The 14733-nt window shown below is 45.8% G+C and overlaps 1 protein-coding gene across 3 annotated transcripts in view; it reads right to left on the minus strand.

Moving 5' to 3' along the window:
• The window catches only part of SMC1A (structural maintenance of chromosomes 1A), a 47350-nt gene extending 32715 nt beyond the window's left edge, over positions 1-14635 (minus strand). For 2 of the 3 annotated variants that reach the window (XM_019955796.2, XM_019955798.2), the window contains exons 1-13: positions 14428-14634; positions 7780-7968; positions 7556-7668; positions 6266-6469; positions 5934-6172; positions 5115-5373; positions 4892-5032; positions 2896-2978; positions 2534-2741; positions 1396-1581; positions 1123-1302; positions 877-1023; positions 640-777 (exon numbers count right to left, since the gene is read on the minus strand). In XM_019955796.2, the coding sequence (XP_019811355.2) occupies positions 640-777; positions 877-1023; positions 1123-1302; positions 1396-1581; positions 2534-2741; positions 2896-2978; positions 4892-5032; positions 5115-5373; positions 5934-6172; positions 6266-6469; positions 7556-7668; positions 7780-7968; positions 14428-14536 (2196 nt within the window). In that variant the 5' untranslated portion in view covers positions 14537-14634. Of the gene's footprint in view, positions 1-639; positions 778-876; positions 1024-1122; positions 1303-1395; positions 1582-2533; positions 2742-2895; positions 2979-4891; positions 5033-5114; positions 5374-5933; positions 6173-6265; positions 6470-7555; positions 7669-7779; positions 7969-14427 lie in introns of all 3 variants that reach the window. The other variant, XM_070783577.1, reaches the window with a different exon arrangement.
• Positions 14636-14733: the final 98 nt, after the last annotated feature.

The following is a 14733-nucleotide window of genomic DNA, read 5'->3' on the forward strand; positions in this document are numbered from 1 at the left end:
ACACCTCCAGAGTGGTCTGGGGAAGCACCCATGATCAAACACATTACTATAGCTAGAAAAGTACCTCCACTCACAGGGACTGAAATATCTGTAGCTCACTTTCAAAACTCAGAAGAAACTCAAATATTTGCTGAATGAATTAATTAGGTTAATAGCACCTAACATTTACTGAACATTCACTTGGTACAAGCAATCAGTCTAAATACTTCACATGTATTAACTCATTCAATCTGTGCAAGAACCCTATAATTTTACAGATTATTTACAGATTAAGATGAAAAAATGGACACTGAGAGGTTTGTTTGTTTTTGTTTGGTGTTTGTTTCGTTCTGTTCTTTGAGTATCTGTAATACATGCATTTGAAAAAGACGTTTCTGGAATATATTTTTCAAAAAACTCTTACAAACCAATATAAAAATGATCAAAAGATTTGAATATTGAGAGGTTTAGTAACTTGCCTAATACCATAGAGCCAAGTCCTAAACTCCTGACTGTCTAACCCTATGCCATCTACTCCTGGTTTCTAGGAACAAATTGGGAGGAGAGAGGGATGAGGGACAACTTCCCCACCCCTAGAAAAGCCTAGACCAGGAATATGAGGATGGCCATTGGTGAACAGGGCTGAAAGTCAGGCCCCACCTGCAGATTAAGGGCCAGATGCCGTGTCTTGGTCTGTTCTAGGTCACTCTGTGAGTACTTGAGCCGCATCTGCAGTCCGTGGGCCTGAGACTGCACCTGACGTAGTTCTGCCTCTTTTCGCTTTGCCTTCATCTGCTCCTGAAGTGGACAAGAGGGAAAGGCTAGGTGGTAAGAATGTGGTCGGCTGGCCTGGGCTTAGGACCCCCATTTCTAGGGACAGCCCTGCCTGTGGCTTACCTTCAGCTCTTCTGTCAACCGCTCCTTTTTCTCTTTCAACTTGTCTACTGCTTTCTCATCCCAGCGTCGGGCCTTGGCCTTCAGGTCACTGGCCCCGCCAGAGATCACCCCTGACTTCTGGAACAGGGTCCCATCCAGTGCCACTGTCTAAATACAGCAGGGAAAAGACAGGAGTGGGGAGAAGCTGAACAAAGGAATCACCAATACTAAGCCTATCCAGTTACAATGTGGCAAGGGAATCCATACCTTGTGGCGCTGGTGGCCTCCAAAGGCAATGCGGCGGGCATCCTCCACATTGTCACAAACAAGAGCATTGCCACAAGCATACTGCAGGGCCTTTTTGATGTGAGGTGGCTCATAGCGAATCACATCAATCACCAGCTTTGCCCCCTTCAGCTCCCGGAGTTTCTCATCTGTAGGTTTTACCTGTGAGAAAAAGCTTAGTTAAGTGGCTGAACATGGAGGGCTAGGAGGAGCAGCCCTCTCACAATGCCCTGACCCCATCACCACCAGCCTCACCTCCAGGTAATCAAGAGGCAAGAAGGTCTCAGGCTCCCCACGCTGCTCCTTGATATACTGAATGCAGTCCCGGCCTGTCTTCTCTGAGTCCACAATAATAGCATCCATGTTCTTGCCCAAAACCTTGGTTACTGCAATCTGATACTTCTTTTGTGTGGGCTGGCAGAGGTCAATGAGGCGGCCGTACTAAGGAAAGTCAGAAGAGTGAATGAATCATGAAGTTTTTGAGAGCTGGCTCAGGTACCTTAATTCCCAGCTTAGAAGAGGGATGGCAGGTCAGAATCTCTATCAGGAGCACAGTCCCCAAACTATGGAAAAAAGGCCTACTCTGGCCCCAAAGCAACAACTTCAGGCAGTCATGTCTGAATCCAAAATGATCTTTCTAAACCTCACTTTTACCATTTCACAGACCACTGCCACTGCAGGCATTATGCAACTTAATTTGGTTCCACAAATAAAGAGCACAATAAATGCAACGTGCTTGAATCATCCCACATTACATTTATTGTGCACTTTATTTCTATTATTATTACATCAGCTCCACCTCAGATCATCAGGCATTAGATCCTGGAGGTTGGGGACCCTTGATCTACGGAAATGATCAAGAAATATTTGTAGAACCCAATTAAGTTGAACCCAGGGATGGAATTACAGTAATAGAGGGATAAGATTCAGGGAATCTGGAAACTCAGGATTTCGTTCAAGAGGCCAAAAGAACCTAGTAAATGAGCTGACTGTTATATGCTTAAGGAGCTCACACTGAAGCCTGCACAGAGCTATTGATACATCCTGGGAACTAATTCCTGCCCTGCAGCCCCTTCCCTCTTCCAAAGGCCTCTTCACTTTCTCCACCTCCCATAAAGGAGTGGACACAAGCAAGACAAAACTTTCAGAAAGACACAACTGTGCAATGAAAAGAACACAAGGTTAAGAATCAGAACAAGTTGGGTTTGAATTGCAGTTCTTATACATATGAGCTATGCTGTTTTGAGCAAGTCATTTAACCTCTGTGACCCTCAGTTTTCCCCAGTTGTAAAAATGGAATTAGCAATCTGTCCTCATGGGGCTGCTGGGAAAATTATCTGACAGTGAGTATGAAAGAAGGTGGTCAGGAAATGAGTTCCCTTTCCACTCTTACCACAGAACCAGGGTACAGGCGCTTGATGCTTTCCATAATTTCTGCCTTTCGCTGTTGGCGGCTGCTCTCCTGGCGATCGATGCGGGCATCCCCCAGCTGCTCCATTACCTGGTTCAGCTCCTTATTAATCTCATCAATACGCCGCTTGGCCATCTCCACCTCCTCTGTCAGCTCCCCCTCTAGTTTCTTCTGTTCCTCTAGAGACTGCCTACAAAGTAAGGAAATACCGGGGTTACCCTGGCTGGCCAGAAAATATTCCTGGCCGAGAGGGACTATGAGGGTCCTTCCTGGGGAGGGGCAGGACAGGTAGGGTTCATAAGAACAGGCCTGGAGGTAAGAGGGAATGTTACAAAGCCACATACTTGCTGGTTGTGATGTATTCCTCTAGTTTCTCAATCCGTTTCTGATTCTCTTCAATCTCCCGCAGCTTTTGCTTGATCTTGGCCTGGGAGAGAGACAAAAACACTACATCACCATAGGCTGAGCAAGTTAAGGCCCAGACCATGGAGTCCTGGCTCATCCCCCATATGCCTACTCATCCTAAGAGCCTAACAATCACAGACAATCTGTCACTAGTATAAGAGGCCTACTAAAAATCGGATATACAAACAGTGTTCAGTGTGCCTCTGCTAACTGACTGGGGCCACCATGGGCCCATGAGACCCCCTCACAGGTGTTCTACCCAGCCTGGAACATCTTCCTCACCAATCAGGGAGGCTCAAACCAAGACAAAGTAAAGCTTTCTGGGATTTCTGCACTTCTGCTTTATCATCTATAAAATACAGGTACCCTCCACTTCATAGAATACACACTAAGTGCTTAACATGTATTAGCCACTGATTCTATGTGTGTGTGCCCTCAATTGCTCAGTCATGTCCTACTCTTTGCGGCCCCATGGACTCTAGTGTGCCAGGCTCCTCTGTCCATGGAATTTGCCAGGCAAGAATACTGGAGTGCGTTGCCATTTCCTACTCCAGAGGATCTTTCCGACCCAGGGATTGAACCCTTATCTCCTGAATTGGCAGGTGGATTCTTTACTACTAGCATACCTGGGAAGCCCCTAGCTATTAATTCATGTCTAATACCTTCTTTTAAACATTTGAAAGTGCTTAGCACAACGCCCGGAGAAGGCAATGGCACCCCACTCCAGTACTCTTGCCTGGAAAATCCCATGGACAGAGGAGCCTGGTGGGCTGCAGTCCACGGGGTTGCTAAGAGTCGGACACGACTGAGCGACTTCACTTTCACTTTTCACTTTCATGCACTGGAGAAGGAAATGGCAACCCATTCCAGTGCTCTTGCCTGGAGAATCCCAGGGACGGGGGAGCCTGGTGGGCTGCCGTCTATGGGGTCGCACAGAGTCGGACAGGACTGAAGTGACTTAGCAGCAGCAGCACAATGCCTGGAACATTGTAGGCTCTTGAAATGTTATAATAACTTTCCATCATTCCTATTATTTTACTATTATTGTTATTAGGAAGGCGGTAAGTGAAATATAATTGAAAGTGTGGGCTTCCGGGACTTCCCTGGTGGTCCAGTGGCTAGGACTCTATCCTTCTACTGCAGGGGGTGCAGATTCAACCCCTGGTCAGAGAACTAAAATTCCACATGCCACAAGGTACAGCCAAAAAAAACCCAAAAAAGTGTGGGCTACAATGCCCAGGTTCATAGCCCAGTTCCACCAGTTAATAAACTTAGGCAGGGACCTCCCTGGTAGTCCCATGGTTAAGAATTCACCTGCCAATGCAGGGGACAGAGGTTCGATCCCTGGTCCAGAAGATCCCACATGCTGCAGAGCAACTAAGCCCATGTTCCACAACTACTGAGCCAGCATTCTGGAGCCCAAGAGCCACAACTATTGAAGCCCGTGGGCCCTAGAGCCTGTGCGCCTCAAAAAGAGAAGCCACTGCAATGAGAAGCCTGAGCACTGCAACTAGAGAAAGCCTGCAAGCAGCAACTAAGAACCAGGACAGCCAAAAACAAAACAGACAAATAAATAAATCTTTTAAAAGATGACTGCATATATGTAAAAAACAGTGCCTAGCACACAGTAAGAGCTTGCCTTTTGTTGTTTAGTCGCTGTGTCCAACTCTTTTGAGATCCCATGGACTGTAGCCCGCCAGGCTCCTCTGTCCATGGAATTTCCCAGGCAAGAATACTAGAATGGGTTGCCATTTCCTTCTCCAGGGGAATGTTCCCAGGGACCAAACCTGTGTCTCCTGCATTAGCAGGCAGATTCTTTACCACTGAGCCACCAGGGAAGCCCATGCTAGATGTTAACTATGGTCATTACTGTTAAGACTATCGTTACTTCCTTTTCTCTGGACCATCACCCCTAATCTTGTAAGGCATGCCCACCTCTGTCTCTACTTTCTTCCGTTCTTCCAGATCCAGCCGGTCCTGGTCAGCCTTCTGGTCTCGATTGAACTTCTCCAGCTCCTGGGCCAGGGTAGCTGCTCTCTTGCTGGCTTCTTCTTTCAACCGGTGATATTTCTTCACCTGTGTCAGGGACAGGGATGACCAAATCAGTCCTGTCAGCCTCGCAATCTATTTGCCCATCCCCGCACCCCTCAGAGCTTACCTGATTCTCCTCCAAGGTCAAATCTCTGCCCTGACTCTGACTTTCCTCTTCCATCCGTTCCTCAAACTCCTGCCGAGCTTTCTCCACTGACAGCATCTCCTTTTCCAGCTCATCCATGTCACCTTTACGCTTCTTATAATGCTTCTGAGCATTCTGTAGTGACTTTTTGGCTGCTTCCAACTTCTTGATTTTGTGGGAAGTATTTTCCTTGGCCTTGATGTACTGAGGCCGCTTCTGGTTCAGCTCTGAGTCCTTCTCCCTTTCACCAGAGGGGAGGGGGAACCAATTAGCTCAGTGGGAGAAGGGAAGGTTCCAAGGCATTTTAATCCAAAGGGGGATTAGGCGCTTCCCTTCCAAGCCTCAGGGAAGTGCCTAAAAGAACAGGGCGGATGCCCAACAGATCCTGTGATGGCTTCAGCCTGGCATTCCAGCCACTCTAGAAGGTAAAGCTACCACCCCTGCCTCAACCCTAGCCAGGCCAGACCTCTCGGTAACAACTCCCAAAAGTACCCTGTGTTCACGAAACGGTTCCCCATCTGATCTAACCTTTTCAAATTTCTGTTCTTTGACCTTCAAGCTCCAGTTTTCCTCTTCTAGGAAGGGACTATCAGTCACAAGTGGCTTCCCATCACATCTTCTTGGCAAAGCCACCACCCTTTTCAAGTTCTCCTTTTCCGAGTTACCTATCTACATGGAGTCTGAGTACTTAAATACTCTATCTGTCTAACATGCAAGTCAAGAAATGTGCCTGATTCTAGCCAAAGCCAAGTCAAGGGGAAGATGCTTCCCACAAGTCGCAGGCTCAGTCCTGCCACTTACTTGATCTCCTTCTCAATCTGCTGTTGTTCCCGCATCATTTTGCCCAGCTCCTTCTTCTTCTCCTTCAGCTCATCCTCTACCTTGTCCATCCGCTTTTTGTCCTTCTCTATCTCCTTGTTCTTAGAGGCCAGTTCTTTGTTGAGCTTCTCAATTTCCACTTCGTTATGATAAAGTTTGAAAAGCTGCAACTGTACCTGAGCTCGCACCACCTCATCCTTCAGGCGCTGGTAGCGGTCAGCCTGTGCAAATAGAGGTGTGGAGGCAGGGGTGCATCAGTGAGGCACTGGCTTCATCCTGGCCTCTCAGATCCCAGAGGCAACCTGGCCACCTACCTCTTCTTTTTCTTGTTTGGCCTCCTTGCGTTCAGCTGCAATGTTTTTTTTGCGATGGTAATTAAACTGTGTGTCCTCTTCAGCTTTTACCATTTCCTTTTTTCGCTTGTCATATTCCTGGGCCAGCTCCCCAGAGCGACTGATCTCTTCAAAAAGAGCTGTCCTCTCTTTGGGGTTCTTCATGGCAATAGATTCCACAGCACCCTAGTAAAGGTCAAAACACTCTCCCCACTTAGACCCTACTCAGTTCAGTTCCCCTACCCACTCCATCATTCAGAAAATGTTCACTGATCCCTTCCCCACACTGGGTGCCACATTTCACCACTGAGCTTTGAGGACATCCCCTGCCTTTTAATGTACATGGGGAACAGAAGAAATAGAAGCAGAGACAACACCATGTATTATGTGCAGTGACAGCAAGAGTACATAAAAAGAACTAAATGAAGCTTGAGGGTAGATGACTGGTAGGAGTATCTATGTGGGAAGGTTTGCCAAAGGTGATAACTGTGTCTGGAAGATGGGGAAAAAACTAAACAAAAAAGTAAGAGAGACGAGGTTATTCCACATAAAGGAAAATTAGTATTGCAAAGTCTGCAGGCCAAAGAAAGCAGGCAAATTTGGGGAACTGTAAAAAGTTTAATTAGGCTGGAATGCAGGGCTAGAAGAATATTGGCAGATGAGGGCAGTGAGGTGAGCAAGAGCCAAAGCAGGGCTGTTTCATGAATGACAGGAGCTGAATTTCATGCTAAGGCAACAGTTCTCAAATTTTAGTGTGCATCATAATAACCTGCAGCTCTTGGAAAAACACAAACTGCTGGGCCTCACCCCACTGTCTCTGCCCTTATCTGTCTGGGGTAGGGCCTGAGAATGTGCAATTCTAACACGTCCCCAGTTGATGCCAATCTAGAGACTACAATTTGAGAACTGCCATCAGAAGGCAATGAGAAATCACTGAAATGTTTTAAGAGGAAGGAATATTTGTGCTCTCATAAGATGAATTTTAGGGGATGAACAGGAGGGGGTCAGACTGGAGTCAGGAAGCCCAGTGAGGAAGCTGCTACATTAGTTCAGAGAGAGATGAGGAAGCCAGAGATGGAGCAAGTCCAGTGGGGATAGGAAAAAAAGTAGATAGCCAACAACTGTTTAAAGTGCCCACGTGAAGAAAAGCCATCACAATAAGAAGCCTGCACACCACACAGGCACAAACACAGTAGGTCCCGCTTGCCCAACAAGAGAAAAGCCCAAACAGCAACAAACACCCAACACAGTAAAAAAAAAAAAAAAGCCCACCTGGAAGACGAGGAAGTTACGAGCTTTGATAAGTATGCCCAACTTCTCTAATTCCTCACTGTACTCATGTAGCTGGACCACTTTGTTGTTGATCTTGTACTCGGAGGAACCTCCTACAAGACAATGCATGAGTTAGCCAAGGGTCAGGCCTCCCTTCTACCCCAACAAACTAGTCTAGCCACCCCTGTGGACCCAAGGAGAACCTTCTGGCCAGCCTCACCCACCAACAATGACACGGGCAAACGTGCGGTCCTCAGCACCCTCTTCAGAGTAGACCATGCTGACAAAGGCTCGGTTGGCTGCTGGTTTGCCCACAGGAGCTCCGTGGATCAGGTCCCTTAGGGTCTTTACCCGCAGGTTGCTGGTTTTCTCACCCAACACAAAGCTGATGGCATCCATGAGATTTGACTTACCTAAAGGAGGACATGACAAAGTAGAGGAGGGGAAATAAGGGGAGGGAAAAAGGAATAAAAGAAACACTGAGAACAGAAATGTCCTCTAATCACTCAGTGCTTAGACTGTCAGGAGGACAAAATACTGTTTTGCCCCTGTAAAGACTGGGCCTGACCAAAGCCCTGGATCAAAGGCTTAGAAAAACAGCTCCTTTGAAGTTACTACTTACAATAGCCAAAAACCAGAGCCCCATTTAAGGAAATTATATATTCACAAAATAGATCATTCTACAGCTTTTTTCTTTTTTTTTGGCTTTACTGCAAGGCATGTAGGATTTAAGTTCCCCAACCAGGAATTGAACCCACAATCCCTACATTGGAAGTGCAGGGTCCTAACCACTGGACGGCCAGGGAAGTCCTCTACAAACTCTGATGACATGGGAAGATGCCCACAAACAGGAGAAACAAGCATGATACAAAACTCAACATAGTTTGATCTCAACCAAGTTTAAAAACAAACAAACAAAAACACAGGGGATGAGGGAAGGAGGAAAATGCAGAGCTGTTGCTTGACAAGTATAGTCTTGCAAGATGAAAAGGTTCAGAAGACTGGTTGCACAAAAATGTGAATATATTTCAGTTCAGTTCAGTTCACTCCCTCAGTCGTGTCCAACTCTTTACTACCCCATGAATTGCAGCACACCAGGCCTCCCTGTCCATCACCATCTCCGGGAGTTCACTCAAATTCATGTCCATCGAGTCGGTGATGCCATCCAGCCATCTCATCCGCAATCCCTCCCAGCATCAGAGTCTTTTCCAATGAGTCAACTCTTTGCATGAGGTGGCCAAAGTATTGGAGTTTCAGCTTTAGCATCAGTCCTTCCAATGAACACCCAGGACTGATCTACTTTAGGATGGACTGGTTGGATCTCCTTGCAGTCCAAGGGACTCTCAAGAGTCTTCTCCAACACCACAGTTCAAAAGCATCAATTCTTAGGCGCTCAGCTTTCTTTATAGTCCAACTCTCACATCCATACATGACCACTGGAAAAACCATAGCCTTGACTAGACGGACCTTTGTTGACAAAGTAATATTTCTGCTTTTGAATATACTATCTAGGTTGGTCATAACTTTCCTTCCAAGGAGTAGGCGTCTTTTAATTTCATGGCTGCAGTCACCATCTGCAGTGATTTTGGAGTTCAAAAAAATAAAGTCTGACACTGTTTCCACTGTTTCTCCATCTATTTCCCATGAAGTGATGGCACCAGATGCCATGATCTTAGTTTTCTGAATGTTGAGCTTTAAGCCAAATTTGTCACTCTCCTCTTTCACTTTCATCAAGAGGCTCTTTAGTTCTTCTTCACTTTCTGCCATAAGAGTGGTGTCATCTGCATATCTGAGGTTATTGATATTTCTCCCGGCAATCTTGATTCCAGCTTGTGCTTCTTCCAGCCCAGCGTTTCTCATGATGTACTCTGCATAGAAGTTAAATAAGCAGGGTGACAATATACAGCCTTGATGTACTCCTTTTCCTATTTGGAACCAGTCTGTTGTTCCATGGCCAGTTCTAACTGTTGCTTCCTGACCTGCATATAGGTATCTTAAGAGGCAGGTCAGGTGGTCTGGTATTCCCATCTCTTTCAGAATTTTCCACAGTTTATTGTGAGCCACACAGTCAAAGGCTTTGGCATAGTCAATAAAGCAGAAATAGATGTTTTTCTGGAACTCTCTTGCTTTTTCCATGATCCAGCGGATGTTGGCAATTTGATCTCTGGTTCCTCTGCCTTTTCTAAAACCAGCTTGAACATCTGGAAGTTCACGGTTCACGTACTGCTGAAGCCTGGCTTGGAGAATTTTGGGCATTACTTCTCTAGAATGTGAGATGAGTGCAATAGTGCGGTAGTTTGAGCATTCTTTGGCATTGCCTGTCTTTGGGATTGGAATGAAAACTGAGCTTTCCAGTCCTGTGGCCACTGCTGAGTTTTCCAAATTTGGTGGTATATTGAGTGCAGCACTTTCACAGCATTATCTTTCAGGATTTGAACTAGCTCAACTGGAATTATTTAACACTAGTGAATTGTACACTCAGAAATGGTGAAGATGGTAAATTTTACATTATGTGTATTTTAACATTTTTAAAAAGGCATGTCTTTATAGTGATACATGAAGTACACAGCATCACTATGAATTATCTTTCCAAAAATATTCAACTTGAATCTAAACAGACCATTAGACCTACCCCTCAGTTTATAAGAAATACAGCATCTAGAGAAACATGGTACATGACAGCATGAGGAAACCTTAAGGCAAACACAGAATGTGGAATGTTCTACAAGACAACTAGTTTGGTCTTTTTAAAAAGTCAATGTCTTTTGGAGAGGACCATTCCAGAATATAAGGGATTACTGAGCTTCCCTTGTGGCAGAGTTGGTAAACAATCTGCCTGCAATGCAGGAGACCTGGGTTTGATCCCTGGGTCGGGAAGATCCCTTGGAAAAGGGAATGGCAATCTAGTCCAGTATTCTTGCCTGAAAAGTCTATGGACAGAGGAGCCTGGCAGGCTACAGTCCATGGGGTCACAAAGAGTTAGACACGACTGAGCAACTACCATTTAGCTGACTTTCCTTTCCCTCACCTGGAAAATCTTAAAAACATGACTCAATGGGTAAGCACATAGTTCTCTGTGGGAGTGGCAGTAGCACAGGTGTGACAGGTACGGGTTGTGATCCTGGCTCTGAGAATTAAGTGTGCAGGTGATCACAACCTGTTGTGCCTCAGTATTCTCATCTATAAAACAAAGATAACAGTACCTCCCTCCTAGGGTCACTGTGAGAATTTAAATGTAAGATGTCCGAATAAGTAAAGTACTGATACTTGTCACATAGTGGGGGCTCAACAAATGGCAATCCTATTCTATCCAAACCAGGTCTGGACTCTTAGCTTGGTTTCCCTCATCACAGCAGGACTAGCACAACATGCAGATGAGGAGTCAGTCTTTTAGGCAACCCATTTCCAACCTTTGGGCTTCTCCCATGCTCTCCAAGGATGACAAGAACATCACACAATCAAAGGCCTCCCTACCTGCAACCATTCAATATTGTAAACATTTTTATAACATGCATTATGATCTGAACAATGATAAAATGTTTCAAGGAATGTCTTCTTTGGGGAACTCCACAGGCCAGTGATGAAGATATCAAAATACATACCATGAATTCAAGACAGAATAAAAGTTAACAGGTACCAGGTGTCTAGAGCAGAAATTCACTGAAGGGAATCAAAGCAAGTCTTGTGAGTTGCACACTAAAGAACAGGTAAGGGAGGGGCAGTCAGACCAAGGGGTTTTTTTGGAACACTTGCACATACAAATTTACCCATGTTGAAGGGACTGAATGCCAAAACGTGCATCCTGGCTCTTTCCACGGGGGCCACCAAACAAAACCATAAAAAACTGCAATGGAACCCCAAGCATTAGCCATCTAAGAAGATGGGGGGAAGTGGAGTCGTTTTGCCTCTCCTCCCAGGTGACACTTGGTAATGTCTGAAGACATTTTTGATTGTCAAACCTGAGTCATGGGGGGTGGTGCTACTGTCACCTAGTGGGTAAAAGCTAAGGAAGCCACTAAATATCCTACAGTGCATAGGATGGACTCCAGAGCAAAGAATTATCTCACTGGAAATGTCAATAGTGCTGCTATAGAGAAACCCTGCTTAATTGAGAGAGAAATCTAGGCAAGTCTCCAGGGAAGGTCATCAGTTAGAGCTACTTTAGCAAGGGAAATCCCTCAGGCTAGGAAGTGATTTAGCTAGAACACTTCTGAGGTGGAGGAACACAGCAGGATTCCAAATAGATAGCTAATGCAGCAGCAGCGGGCAGACAGGTGGAATCCTTGGTATATAATTTAGACAGGGAATTTAGATATGAAATAGAGACTTTACCTGACTACCCTTTCTTCCTTTTCCTTTTCCCCCCAGTTTTAACAAGATATAACAGATGAGCTATTTCAAATCCTAAAAGATGACGCTGTTAAAGTGCTGCACTCAATATGCCAGCAAATTTGTAAAACTCAGCAGGGGCCACAGGACCAGAAAAGGTCAGCTTTCATTCCAATCCCAAGGAAAGGCAATGCCAAAGAATGTTCAAACTACTGCACAATTGCACTCATCTCACATTCTAGAGAAGTAATGCTCAAAATTCTCCAAGCTAGGCTTCAACAGTACGTGAACCGAGAACTTCCAGATGTTCAAGCTGGATTTAGAAAAGGCCAAAGGAACCAGAGATCAAATTGCCAACATCTGTTGGATCATAGAAAAAGCAAGAGACTTTCAGAAAAATATCTACTTCTGCTTCACTGACTATGCCAAAGCCTTTGACTGTGTGAATCACAACAAACTGTGGAAAATTCTTCAAGAGATAGGAATACCAGACCACCTTATCTGCCTCCTGAGAAATCTGTATGCAGGTCAAGAAGCAACAGAACCGGAAAGGGAACAACGGACTGGTTCCAAATTGGGAAAGGAGTATGTCAAGGCTGTATATTGTCACCATGCTTATTCAACTTATATGCAGAGTACACCATGTGAAATACTGGGCTTGATGAAGCACAAGCTAGAATCAAGATTGCTGGGAGACATATCAATAACCTTAGATACACAGATGACACCACCTTTATGGAAGAAAACAAAGAACTAAAGAGCCTCTTGATGAAAGTGAAAGAGAAAAGTAGAAAAAGTTGGCTTACTCAACATTCAAAAAACGAAGATCATGGCATCTGGTCCCATCATTTCATGGCAAATAGATGGGGAAACAATGGAAACAGCAACAGACTTTATTTTGGGGGGCTCCAAAATCACCGCAGATGGTGACTGCAGCATGAAATTAAAACACGCTTGCTCCTTGGAAGTAAAGCTATGACCAACCTAGACAGCATATTAAAAAGTAGAGACATTTGCTGACTTGTAGTCAAAGCTATGTTTTCTGTTAGTAGTGTATGGATGTGAGAATTGGACCATAAAGAAAGCTGAGCACTGAAGAATTGATGATGCTTTTCAACTGTAATGTTGGAGAAGACTCTTGAGAGTCCCTTGGACTGCAAGGAGATCAAACCAGTCAATCCTAAAGGAGATCAGTCCTGAATATTCACTGGAAGTATTGGAGTTTGAGCTGATGCTCAAACTCCAATACTTTGGCCACCTGATGCGAAGAACTGACTCACTGGAAAAGACCCTGATGCTGGGAAAGACTGAAGGCAGGAGAAGGGGACAACAGAAGATGAGATGGTTGGATGGCATCACCGACTTGATGGACATGAGTTTGAGCAAGCTCAGGGAGTTGGTGATGGACAGGTAAGCCTGGCGTGCTGCAGTCCATGGGGTTGCAAAGAGTCAACAGCGACTGAGCTGAACTGACATACAACACTGTATTAGTTTCATGTGTACAATATGATTCCTTATTTGTATATATTGCAAAATGGCTGGCCCAGTAAGTTAACATCCATCACCTCACAGTTAATATTTTTTGTGATTTTTAAGATCTACTCTTAGCAATTTTGAAATATACAATACAGTATTGTTAACTAAATGACCACTCTTCCTAGAGGCATCCGAGTCACTTATCACATCATCACTTTATTACATCCATCTAATTTCCTGCACAGCACTTATTACAGCCAAAAAATAACTTATTTTCTCCTTTATTATCGTCTTTCCCCTCGAAATATAAGTTCTCTGAAAGCGTGGCTTATTCTATTCTCCGCTGTTTTCCACAGCACCTTGATTGAACAAATCCTTATAAAGCAGTAAACATTCAATAAATTTGACAAGCTAAAGACTTCTGACTTTCGACGGTTTCAGGTGTAGGAAAGGGGCTAATTCGAGGCATCTCCACTTCTCAGTTGAGGATGGGGGGGTTCAAGACCCCAAGCACTACCGAGACTGGAGCACGGAGTTCAAAATTCAAAAGTGCCGCCTCCAGAGAAGAGTTTTTAAAAGAAAAAAAAAAAGGAATTGGAGTGTACCCACGCGAGGCGGGAGGAGGCGCTGGGATGAAGCAAAAGTATACCATTTGGCCCAGACGCCAGGAAAGGGCCACGAGCGGTCCCACATCTTCCCGGTGGTTAAAACAATGTGCCGGACGCAGCTGCGCCGGCGAGGAATTGCGTGGCCCGCGACTGGAAGCCTGCTCCGGACGCGCCACTTCTGTAGGCAAGGGGCAGTGGGCGGGGTAACGTACATCTCGGCCCGTACCACTCAGGCCGGGACGGGGGTCACGCAATGAGCGGGCAATTGACACCTGGGGAAGAGGTTCGAATCAGAGCACCCGAGCGGGAAAAGCGGGTCCGGATCGAACCTCTTAGAAGGGCAAGCAACCTCCTAGGGTTCGCGACATTTCAGGTTGCAAAGGCTGGGTTGTACTACTCTGCTGCAGATAGGGGGTCCAGGCTGGGACGTGAGCAGGGCCGCAGCCAGACTTATCTCACCAGAGCCATTGGGTCCAATGATGGCGGTGAATCTCTGAAATGGTCCGATAATCTGCCGACCCTTGTACGATTTAAAGTTCTCGATCTCAATCAGCTTCAGGAACCCCATGACTGCGGCAGCGCCGCCGGCGCTAAGAAAGGCCGCGCCGTTCGCCCGCCAACTGGGATAGCCCGCGCGGGAAACACCGCAGTGCAGGCCGGGCGGACAGCAAACCTCGCGAGAATAAGTCCAGGCCTAACGGGATTTTCGACTTCCGGCGCGGGCGGGAACCAAGGGGCGGGGCATTCGGGCAGATATGGCGGTTT

Source organism: Bos indicus, chromosome X, assembly GCF_029378745.1.
Source record: "Bos indicus isolate NIAB-ARS_2022 breed Sahiwal x Tharparkar chromosome X, NIAB-ARS_B.indTharparkar_mat_pri_1.0, whole genome shotgun sequence".
Taxonomy (NCBI): Eukaryota; Metazoa; Chordata; class Mammalia; order Artiodactyla; family Bovidae; genus Bos; species Bos indicus.